Source organism: Telmatherina bonti (genome assembly GCF_933228915.1).
Source record: "Telmatherina bonti genome assembly, chromosome: 7".
NCBI classification, from domain to species: domain Eukaryota; kingdom Metazoa; phylum Chordata; class Actinopteri; order Atheriniformes; family Telmatherinidae; genus Telmatherina; species Telmatherina bonti.
In genome coordinates, this window is record NC_136625.1 from 41,863,567 (window position 1) to 41,874,913 (window position 11,347).

Below are 11,347 nucleotides of genomic sequence, written 5' to 3' on the forward strand. Positions count from 1 at the left end.
AAGTCAGCATTTCTTCCTCTATAAAATAAAAATAAAGCTTTTTTTCTGAGTAAGTCACGCAAGCCTCTGGCATTAAGAGAAAAAACAGAAAGAGACAAAACACAAGACAGGAAAAATCACTCACTAAAAGGTTTAAGTAACTTTTCCAATCGACAACAGGAACCTTGCATAAAGAGAGTGAACTTCAGTTTGTTAGTTTTGTTTTTTTCCCCTTCTTTTCCCTTTTTTTTTTTACTTTAGTAAAACTCACCTGTCCAACATAACCTTGTATTTAAACCCAAAAATTATTCTCATTTCAGGATATAAACAAGCCCCATAACAGAATAACATTTGAGATGTCTGTCTATTTATCAGGAAGGATCTCTTTACCATGGATGAACACCCTCACCCCACTTTGCTTTCTTTCCTTGCTTTCTCCACCGCAGGCCAAAGAAGACTTCTTGCTGCTTTGTCGGCTGCGGTGAGATCTTCCTTGAATCTCAAGCCTTGATTGCGTAGAAAGATGCTCTGCTTGGGGTGTTTCCATGTCAGATCTCTTGCTGCTCTCGATGTAAACCTGACAACGATCGGACGCGGTTTCACCTGTGGGAATTCTCCCGCCCTCAGCCGGCCGAGTCGATGCGCGAGGTCCACCGCAGCAACCACGTCGTCCCTCTCTGGTTCAGGAATCTCTCCAGACCTCCTTTATCTTACTTCTTGTATCTTCTGAGGAGTTTTCTGCCACACCGTAAATGCGAAGGCTGTTTGTCTGCCTAGATTGTTTTATTTATTTTTATTGTCTCTTGCTCTCTGGTTCATGGAGACAAGTGGAAGAAATAAAGCAATAGACTCCTAACCTAATTTCGTCTCGCTTTTCACTATCTTCCACAGTAGCATCCCTTAGTGATGCGGCTATAAGTTTAGACTGCCGAGGGACATATCCTGATACACTGAGTTTCTTTCTCTCTCTTTATCATTCATTCATTTTCCAAACCGCTTAATCCTCTTTATCACCCTCTCTAAAACACCTAATAGGAGGAAAATTTATCATTTGCATTTGGTAGATTTTTCACTGTGTTGACATTATTTATCCACCAATTGTGTAGAGAAGTGTTTTGTTTGTGTGTAATATGCACGCGTTGTTCCACAAAAAAAGAGTTATGTGGGGAAACTACGTTGAATCTGCAGCAAGACTCGACAGCGGAGACCCATCCAATATGGCGGCGACGCGGGTTCACCACTCTCCAGCGCTCAATGAGGCGTCTATGTACAATATGTCTATGGGTAGGCGTCTATGTACAATATGTCTATGGGTAGGCGTCTATGTACAATATGTCTATGGGTAGGCGTCTATGTATATTTATCTATGGGTAAGCGTCTATGTATAATATGTCTATGCGAGGGAACGCCGTCACTGGGCGAAGAAGAAGAAAAGACGCCCGAAGAAGAAAACTGCTCCCGGGTTGTGACTGTCCAGGTAAGGAGCTTGGTTCCGCTCACACCTGGCTGAACCCGAACCATAGGTCCATACCTATAGTTCCGGTCCGGACCTATGGTTCTGGTCCAGACCTGTGGTTCCGGACCCGGACTGTAGGTCTGGACCCAACCATAAGTCTGGACCCAAACTATGGATCCGGACCCGGACGATAGGTCTGGCCCCAACCATAGATCCGGACCCGAAAGATAGGTCTGGACCAGGACTATCGGTCTGGGCCCGAACCATAAATCTGGACCCGGACTATAGGTCTGGACCCGAACCTTAAGTCTGGACCCGGACCCGGACATCTATCACAGATATCAATGGAGCCTGGAAATATCTTTGCCAATCTAGTTTTTGAGTAATGACATCTGAACAGAACTTTAAATTGAATAAGTGTTAAACAGATTGAAGTCTTATGCAGAATCCCACCAATTGCTTTTAGGAGTCACACGATTATCTTTTTATCTTTCACAACATGACGCCTGGGAGTGCTTTAGGACGGGAGAGGCTCCCGCTGCTCCTTCCTTACAGTAACTGCAGAACAATATGTGCCTTCAAGTCAGTCGCCAGAACACCAGAAAAGTCTCTGATAACTCCAGTAAAAGTTGCTAGATTTGTCGCTTTTAACAAAAAAAGTCTCCAGATTTAGCGAGAAAGTCTCCAAGTTGGCAACAGTGTCTGAATGAAAGCAAAGCGGCTGTGGGAGGAGTTTACAGCACAGCGCTGCAACGCCAGAGACGCTCGATTAGCAGCTGAAGACAGCAGGAGAGGAAACTGCAGAGAGAAAAATAATCACACCCTTTTATTTTTATCATCGTTGGAAACCCAGATCGTACTGAGATTAAAACCCGATTAATCGCCCAGACCTACCTGGGTTGGTAGTAAAACCAGGGGGGTTGGTAAGGATTGCCCTGGTTAAAATTGCAGAAAGGGAGGAGGTAGGACATGATCCAACTGACACCACGGAACTGTTATCGACTTTGACCAGAACACAATTTTGCATATGTTTGTACCAAACCAGATGTTTTCCACGGGAAATTGCTAAAGTAACCTCCTATTCAAGTTGGGGAACAAACATTGGGGAACATACACTACCAGACAACGCCACTCCTTCCCACAGTCCCCACAAATATTTGCAAAACTTTAAGACAAGGAATTTCTGACCCAGTCAATAATTACTGCTCAGCATGCAGGAAACATGGCGGTGCCACAAGCATTGGCACCATAGATGATTCTATATAACCTGCAGCTGTATGAAGTTAGTGGAGCGGCACCAAGCTGCCTCTCAGGTCATCTGTCCGACTGCGATGACGGGACGTCATGTGTCTGGGTGTGTGGAGATCTCCTGTGGTCTCCACCAGGGGTCAGTATGGGGCCCAGAATTGTTTAACTTTTACATAAATGACATATTTCAAGTCTCTAAATTGCTCAAATTAATATCATTTACTGATGATACAAATATTTTGATGCTGAAAAGGATTATAAAGATCTTGTTATTAAAATACATAATGAATTAGAAAAATGTAACGAATGGATAGATCATAATAAATAATCACTGAATACAGGAAACATAAAAAATAAAGATAATTTCTAGAAATAGATGATGAAATGATTGAAACTCCTGAGAGTGATACTGGATGAGGATTAAATTAGCTTCACATCAGATGCATAAAGCAGCAAAGAATATTTCAGTCATAAATAAACTAAAGCAGGTCCAGGATTACAAATCACTTCATATCCGTTCTTGTTCCTTACCTAGAGTACTGTGGAGAGGTCTGTGGCTACAATCATTAAAAATACACTTTACTTGTTATTTATAGTCTAAAAAAGGGCAGTTTGTGTTCACACATCATACAAACAGTCCAAGTTCCCCAGACCTGGTTAATTATCACACAGCTAGCAGGAACCTGTTACCATCCCATGTAGGAAAGCCGTTCAGCCAGAGAGATGGGGGGCATGAGAGCTACAAGGCTCCTGGTGACATCACACTGTTAGCGATGTGTGGTAAAGCTGCCCTTTAGGAAGGACACAACCATTATCAGGATTTTACACATGTAATTCTACTAACACATTTATTTGTTTTGACCAAAGTTATTGTTGGTGCATTTTAGAAGTCTGAATCTGACAGTATTTTGGTAGAAGAACCATCTTTCTTTATGCAAGGCAGCCAGTGTTCTAGCTGTATATTTAGAGGACGGCTGCAGGATGCTCCAGTTTGCATCTGGATTGTACTGGTATCATCCCATTTCTGGATGAGAACTGACAAAAGTGAATGGGTTTAAACCAGTTTCCAGTTCAGAACAAGTGTTGGGTCTGTTTGCAGGGAGGAAGGACACCATGAGGGCTTCCATCGGCCACCTGCAGCAGCTCACCATCTTCACCACGGTGCTGACGGGCGGCGGGGTGGGAACCATGTATTACCTGCTGCAGAGTGAGTCTCCTGATGGGCGCCTGCCCCAAGATCAGGGCTCTTATCCATTTCAGTCAGCAGCACTTCATGTTGCTGTCTGTGGAAATATGTCCACTATTCTGACTGCGCTTCTGGAAGAGTCACAGAACATCTTCCAGATTCTTACTGGTTTGTACTGGTTTGGAAGCTGTATACCTGACTAAAAAGTGATGCTCATTGTTCATTCAACAAGAGCTGCACTCAAGATACTAAGACAAGAGGAGAGCCGTCCCCCCCCAAACAAAGCGTTGCCACGCTACGTATCCTGCTACGTTGCCAGATCAGTAACATTCAGCTTTTTAGCAAGGAATGGTTATCCTAAATACTACATGGAGTAATGACATTCTTATGCAACAGTATCTGGTGAAAATACAACAATGCCTCCAGAATGTGGGCGTTTCTTTTTCATTATATATACGGAGCTACCGACGGAGCAGCTCTTTGGTGGAGTTCGCTGCAGCTGAAATCAGCCAGAACTGGCAACTCTGACAGGGTCAGTTAGGGCCGTTAGGACAGCAGAGTTTCTGCAAGCAGCCTGCAGCTCTTGTTTGTGGAGAGAACTGCAGCGTTGAGGATCATTATGACTTGTTTACATGCATTTTCAGAAAGCCAGCAGCTGCTTCACGAGCCGCAAGGCAAGAGTCAGAGAGCCGCATGAGGAACGCTGTGATGGAGACAGCAGGAGATGTAGTAAAACATGGTTTAGTTTCTAAACAAAACTTGACATTTATTTTCTTCTTGGACAAAACAGACAGATTCCATTGGAACAATGATGTTTTTCCAGATCTTTCTTACTTCAGAGTACTGCTGGTAGTAGTAGTAGCAGCTTAAAGTTGGTGGGTTGATTGGAAGTGTCCTTGGGAAAGACAACGAACCCCACGTTGCCTTCTGATGATTCTATAGGGACATAAATGTGTCTGACACACGAAAGTACGCAATGTACAACAAAAGAAGTGCTGTATAACGTGTGGCTGAATATGACATTCAGTTTTGAAAGAACTTTGAGTTGACATGCGACTAAAAATGTGCTGTGTAGTACAGTACATTACTGTTTAAATAGCACTTGTAATATCATTATGATATGGCCGAAGCTTCAGTTCGGTTCTGTAAACTTGTCAGAAATGTAAATGTCTGTATGTCAAACCTTGGATGAGCTGGCTTGAAAATTGAAATTCCCCTTGGGGATGAATAAAGTACTTTGATTTGATTGATTATTGTCAGGTTTGTACACTTTATGTCTCATTTTTGTCTGCTGTCAGAGAAGTTCTCGGAGTCCGACTACCATAGACTGGCTGTGCAGGCGCTGGAGGCATGTCCAGTTGCCATGGACAGTCTTGGAGCACCGCCTTTAAAGGTCCACAATCTCCACCTGACTGACAGAAGCAACCAAATTGATCAGCTGACTGCACAGGTACTGAGTTTTTACTGGTTGTGACTTTTTGTGGCTGGCCCCGCCACTTCCTTGAGGGATGACGGCAGTGGTGGAGCCAGATGTTCTATTTTGTTTTCCAACCTGTCCTGTCCAGCGTCATGTTGTGATGAACACATTCCATCTTCCAAAAGGAGCCTTTTGGATATTTGGCTCCCCTTGATTCTTTTATTTTATACTTTCTTTTATTGTTTATATCATGAATATGTTGTTATGTCTGCTTATAACTGCTGAACCAGGCCAGCGGCAACGGATGAGAACCCTGGACCCTGCAAGCCTGGACCACCCTGGTCCAGCCTCAGGGGGAGCAGGGCCAGCTCAGATAGCCTCCCACCATGGGTCATTACCAGTCCCAGAGCCAAAGCCAAGAACTCCAGAGAACGCAATGCCTCCCAATGGCCCCCCCATCATTCCACAACCCCATACCTCTCCCAGCCAACCTCCGACCCTCCCCCAATGGGCAAGATGAAGCAGCTGTCCCCTAGGACTAAAGTAACTTTGAGTCTTCATGAGAGAGGAGAAACGGAGCAGGAGGTCGACAATTGAATTAATGCAGCACACAACATCCTGATTGGTCGACATTGCGTCGGACGGTTGCCTCCATTGTCCATTAATTTCTGATAATGGACACCTCGAAGGGCATTATCCCACTTATACCATGGTCACTTAAAAAGGAAATAATATACTAATAAAATTATATAATTTTCTTTTAAAATCATGTTTTTAACAAGAAGTGGCTGAGCGGACTGTTTAATGAAATGAAATTATATGAAAAATGAATGAAAAATACTTTATTAATCTCCAAAGGGAAATATTGTAGTATATAATAATAATAACTAGAGGAGGTCTTGTTCCGGAGGCTGATGGCTGCTGGCAGGAATGATCTTCTGTATCTTTCAGTCTTACATGGGACCTGAAGAAGCCTCTCACTGAACACACTTTGTTGTTTCATCACTGTGTTGTGGAGAGGGTGTGAAGAATCCTCCATCATCTTCATCAGCTTGTGCAGCATTCTTCTTTGGACAATCAGCTCCAGCGGCTCCAGAGTTACTCCAAGCACAGAAGCAGCTTTCTGGATCAGTTTGTTGATTCTCTTCAAGTCTCTGGTTCTGATGCTACTACCCCAGCAGATGCTGCAAAGCTGACTGCACTCTCCACAACAGACTTCTAGAAGATATGCAACATCTTGGTGCAGACGTTAAACCATCTCAGCTTCCTTAAGAAGTACAGTCTGCTCTGACCTTTCTTGTAGATGTAGTCAGTGTTGCATTTCCAGTCCAGTTTGTTGTCCAGCTGAACTCCAAGATACTTGTATTCCTCCACCACCTCCACCTCCTCTCCCAGGATGGAAACAGTGCTTTGTTTATTCTTCTTCCTCCTGAAGTCAACAATCATCTCTTTTGTTTTGCTGCTATTTAATATGAGATGATTGTCACCGCACCATTTAACAAACTGACTGACCAGTTCTCTGTACTCTGCTTCTTGTCCATCCCTGATACACCCCACAACTGCAGAGTCATCAGAGTATTTCTGCAGATGACAGGACTCAGAGTTGTACTGGAAGTCTGAGGTGTACAGAGTGAAGAGGAATGGTCAGAGTACAGTTCCTTGTGGTGCACCAGTGCTGCTGACCTCCATCTCAGACACACAACCTTTCAGTCTCACAAACTGGGGTCTGTTTGTGAGGTAGTCATAGATCCCGGTGCTTGTGGAGGTATCCAATGAAGCTGCTTCAGACGGGTTGCAGCTCAGTAGGCCTGCAGCCTCCATGACTGGATAAACTCTGCTTGTTACAGTAGAAATATTACTGCATCTCAGTCGTCTGTTAATCTGAGTCCGTATCGTCTCAGGTCCTATCTCATACCATCATTTTCATACATGTGTGGCAGTCAAGATGGTCTGGGTGAAGGTGGTGATGACGAAGACTTCTTTAAAACAAAGATGTTTTTTTTTATTATTAATTTCTTCTTCACTGCAGACCTGCCTCTGTGTTGCAGATAAAGATTCCCGTCACAGGGTCCAAAACGGGAGGGTACCTGTTCACGTCTTCATGTAGAAAAGCAGGAACTCACAGGTGAGTCCACCGTTCCTGTCAGGAAGCAGGAACTTCTCAGTCTGTCTGAAACTAACTGGAGCAATCAGTAGAACCCCCCCCGCTGTCCTCTGCTGATATGTCTCAGAAACGTCATGACGTGTCCTTCTCAGCTAGAGGTGGAGTCCTGGAGGCGTGGTCCACCTGGCAGTCTGACCTCCTGCTGCACGGTGGTCTTCCCATGTGAAGGACAGCATGATGCCTTGTTGCAGCTGATGATGTCCTTTGTCCACCTCCTGGTTTCTACATCCTCCCTAGTCTGCTTCATTGTCCCAGTCCATGATGAGCTTATTTCTCTCCACATTCTTTTCTCTGTATACTTCTTTCTCTGACGGGAAGGAGAGGATTAAACTATGCAGCCACTCCAGTAAAAACATCCCTTACAAGGACTTTACCTCTGTCCATTTGATGACACTTGGACTGTAATATAATAGATGTTAACTTGTTCAGGACCAGGTTATACAGGACAAAGGAGACATCGTAGACTTCAGGGGGAAACGGACATTTTGCAATTATTCATCAGCGGGGACTGATGTACACTTCTGAACAAGATTTCTGATTTCTGGGTGTTCAGACTGAAGAGGACCTGACCATAAAACGGCACAGAGACTTTCTACCGCTGCTCTGTAGAGTGTACTGACCTCCTGCCGAGGTGTGGTACTGCAGCTTTGTTCCTGGTGCTGGGAATACCTGGTCAGGAAGGAAGCTACGCCGGGTTCCAGATACTCCAGGAGTTTCCAGGACGGAGCTACGCCGGGTTCCAGATACTCCAGGAGTTTCCAGGACGGAGCTACGCCGGGTTCCAGATACTCCAGGAGTTTCCAGGACGGAGCTACGCCGGGTTCCAGATACTCCAGGAGTTTCCAGGACGGAGCTACGCCGGGTTCCAGATACTCCAGGAGTTTCCAGGACGGAGCTACGCCGGGTTCCAGATACTCCAGGAGTTTCCAGGACGGAGCTACGCCGGGTTCCAGATACTCCAGGAGTTTCCAGGACGGAGCTACGCCGGGTTCCAGATACTCCAGGAGTTTCCAGGACGGAGCTACGCCGGGTTCCAGATACTCCAGGAGTTTCCAGGACGGAGCTACGCCGGGTTCCAGATACTCCAGGAGTTTCCAGGACGGAGCTACGCCGGGTTCCAGATACTCCAGGAGTTTCCAGGACGGAGCTACGCCGGGTTCCAGATACTCCAGGAGTTTCCAGGACGGAGCCACGCCGGGTTCCAGATACTCCAGGAGTTTCCAGGACGGAGCTACGCCGGGTTCCAGATACTCCAGGAGTTTCCAGGACGGAGCCACGCCGGGTTCCAGATACTCCAGGAGTTTCCAGGACGGAGCCACGCCGGGTTCCAGATACTCCAGGAGTTTCCAGGACGGAGCCACGCCGGGTTCCAGATACTCCAGGAGTTTCCAGGATGCAGCTACGCCGGGTTCCAGACACTCCAGGAGTTTCCAGGATGCAGCTACGCCGGGTTCCAGATACTCCAGGAGTTTCCAGGATGCAGCTACGCCGGGTTCCAGCCTCTCACACGGAGCTCTGAGGTCTTCTGGAACTGGAACCTCTTCAGCTCCTCCATAAAGGTGGCAGGAAGAGAAGCTTCATCAGATCACTGACATATCTCGTGGCCTTTCTGCTGGTCTTAGTCCTGATGTGGACGGCTTGGCTGGAGGGGACGAGAACTGTCCCAAAGGTTTTCATTGCTTTGTCTCTGTACCAGCACTGGCAGTCACAGCAGAAGCCTGGCTTCCTGATCAATACATACATGTATATATAGTTGTTCATAGGCTGCTGTAAAAAATATTTATTTTAATATTCAAGTTCTGTGACGTCTTTTAAACGGGACATGGCAGCTCAGAAAACTAGACATAGCATCATAGATCCGCTTTAACTCGTGTGTGTGTTATTATCGGTAAAGGGTCAGACTGGGAACCAGTGGAGAGGCGATGGAACCATTGAGAGGTTCTGGTTCTGTCTGCAGTGTTCGCTGAGCTGTTCTCTGTCCCCAGGTGGAATCTGAAAATGGCGGTGCTTCAACTGAAGGACGGAAAAACCATCAACCTGCTTCACCGTCCACCATCCACCTGCCAGAACCAGGCAGCAGAACTCACACAAGGTCTGGATGTGGACCGCTGGCTGTGATCTGCTCCCAGAACCAGAACCACAGAGGAAGACATGCTGGACAGAACCAGAACCACAGAGGAAGACATGCTGGAAGACATGCTGGACAGAACCAGAACCACAGAGGAAGACATGCTGGACAGAACCAGAACCACAGAGGAAGACATGCTGGACAGAACCAGAACCACAGAGGAAGACATGCTGGAAGACATGCTGGACAGAACCAGAACCACAGAGGAAGACATGCTGGAAGACATGCTGGACAGAACCAGAACCACCTGCTGGTAGATTAAAGTTACACTTTCATGCTTGTGATCGTGTTCATCTACTCTGTTGTCTTGGTTCTGATCTACCCTGGTGTCCATGTTCTAGATCTTATTGGAGGTCTGGTTTGGAGTCTTAAGGTCTGGGTGTGAGAGGGTGTGGGTCTCTAGAGGGTGTGGGTCTCTAGAGGGTCTGGGTCTCTAGAGGTTCTGGGTGTCTAGAGGGTGTGGGTCTCTAGAGGGTCTGGTTCTCCAGAGGGTGTGGGTCTCTAGAGGGTCTGGGTCTCTAGAGGGTCTGGTTCTCCAGAGGGTGTGGGTCTCTAGAGGGTCTGATTCTCCAGAGGGTGTGGGTCTCTAGAGGGTCTGGTTCTCCAGAGGGTGTGGGTCTCCAGAGGTTCTGGGTCTCTAGAGGGTGTGGGTCTCTAGAGGTTCTGGTTCTCCAGAGGGTGTGGGTCTCTAGAGGTTCTGGTTCTCCAGAGGGTGTGGGTCTCTAGAGGTTCTGGTTCTCCAGAGGGTGTGGGTCTCCAGAGGGTGTGGGTCTCCAGAGGGTCTGGGTCTCTAGAGGTTCTGGGTGTCTAGAGGGTCTGGGTCTCTAGAGGTTCTGGGTGTCTAGAGGGTCTGGGTCTCTAGAGGGTCTGGGTCTCTAGAGGGTCTGGGTCTCTAGAGGGTCTGGTTCTCCAGAGGGTGTGGGTCTCCAGAGGTTCTGGGTCTCTAGAGGGTGTGGGTCTCTAGAGGGTGTGGGTCTCTAGAGGTTCTGGTTCTCCAGAGGGTGTGGGTCTCTAGAGGTTCTGGTTCTCCAGAGGGTGTGGGTCTCTAGAGGTTCTGGTTCTCCAGAGGGTGTGGGTCTCTAGAGGTTCTGGTTCTCCAGAGGGTGTGGGTCTCTAGAGGTTCTGGTTCTCCAGAGGGTGTGGGTCTCTAGAGGTTCTGGTTCTCCAGAGGGTGTGGGTCTCTAGAGGTTCTGGTTCTCCAGAGGGTGTGGGTCTCCAGAGGGTCTGAGTCTCTAGAGGGTGTGGGTCTCTAGAGGTTCTGGTTCTCCAGAGGGTGTGGGTCTCCAGAGGGTGTGGGTCTCTAGAGGGTGTGGGTCTCTAGAGGGTGTGGGTCTCGAGAGGTTCTGGGTCTCTAGAGGGTCTGAGTCTGTAGAGGGTGTGGGTCTCTAGAGGTTCTGGGTCTCCAGAGGGTCTGGGTCTCTAGAGGGTCTGAGTCTGTAGAGGGTGTGGGTCTCAGAGGGTGTGGGTCTCAGAGGGTGTGGGTCTCTAGAGGTTCTGGGTCTCTAAAGTGTGTGGGTCTCTAGAGGGTCTTGGTCTCTAGAGGGTCTGAGTCTCTAGAGGGTGTGGGTCTCTAGAGGTTCTGGGTCTCTAAAGTGTGTGGGTCTCTAGAGGGTCTGAGTCTCTAGAGGGTCTGAGTCTCTAGAGGGTCTGGGTCTCTAGAGGTTCTGGGTCTCTAAAGTGTGTGGGTCTCTAGAGGTTCTGGGTCTCTAGAGGGTCTTGGTCTCTAGAGGGTCTGAGTCTCTAGAGGGTGTGGGTCTCTAGAGGTTCTG

The 11,347-nt window shown here is 47.3% G+C and overlaps 1 protein-coding gene across 1 annotated transcript; it reads left to right on the forward strand.

The window, feature by feature from the left end:
- The first annotated feature begins 1,407 nt into the window (after nt 1-1,407).
- Nucleotides 1,408-9,823, forward strand: coa1 (cytochrome C oxidase assembly factor 1). Its single transcript, XM_079243980.1, has 5 exons — nt 1,408-1,456; nt 3,783-3,890; nt 5,168-5,319; nt 7,335-7,411; nt 9,436-9,823. The coding sequence occupies exons 2-5, from the start codon at nt 3,797-3,799 to the stop codon at nt 9,566-9,568; spliced, it is 456 nt and encodes a 151-aa protein (XP_079100106.1). The 5' UTR covers nt 1,408-1,456; nt 3,783-3,796; the 3' UTR covers nt 9,569-9,823.
- The last annotated feature ends 1,524 nt before the right edge of the window (nt 9,824-11,347 follow it).

What these genes read in the sequence shown, in the direction of transcription:
- coa1 (XM_079243980.1), top strand. Translation starts at nt 3,797, where the DNA reads ATGAGGGCTTCCATCGGCCACCTGCAGCAGCTCACCATCTTCACCACG. An exon ending in TTGATCAGCTGACTGCACAG is followed by an intron (nt 5,320 to 7,334) that starts GTACTGAGTTTT and finishes TCTGTGTTGCAG; the next exon opens with ATAAAGATTCCCGTCACAGG. An exon ending in AGAAAAGCAGGAACTCACAG is followed by an intron (nt 7,412 to 9,435) that starts GTGAGTCCACCG and finishes CTCTGTCCCCAG; the next exon opens with GTGGAATCTGAAAATGGCGG.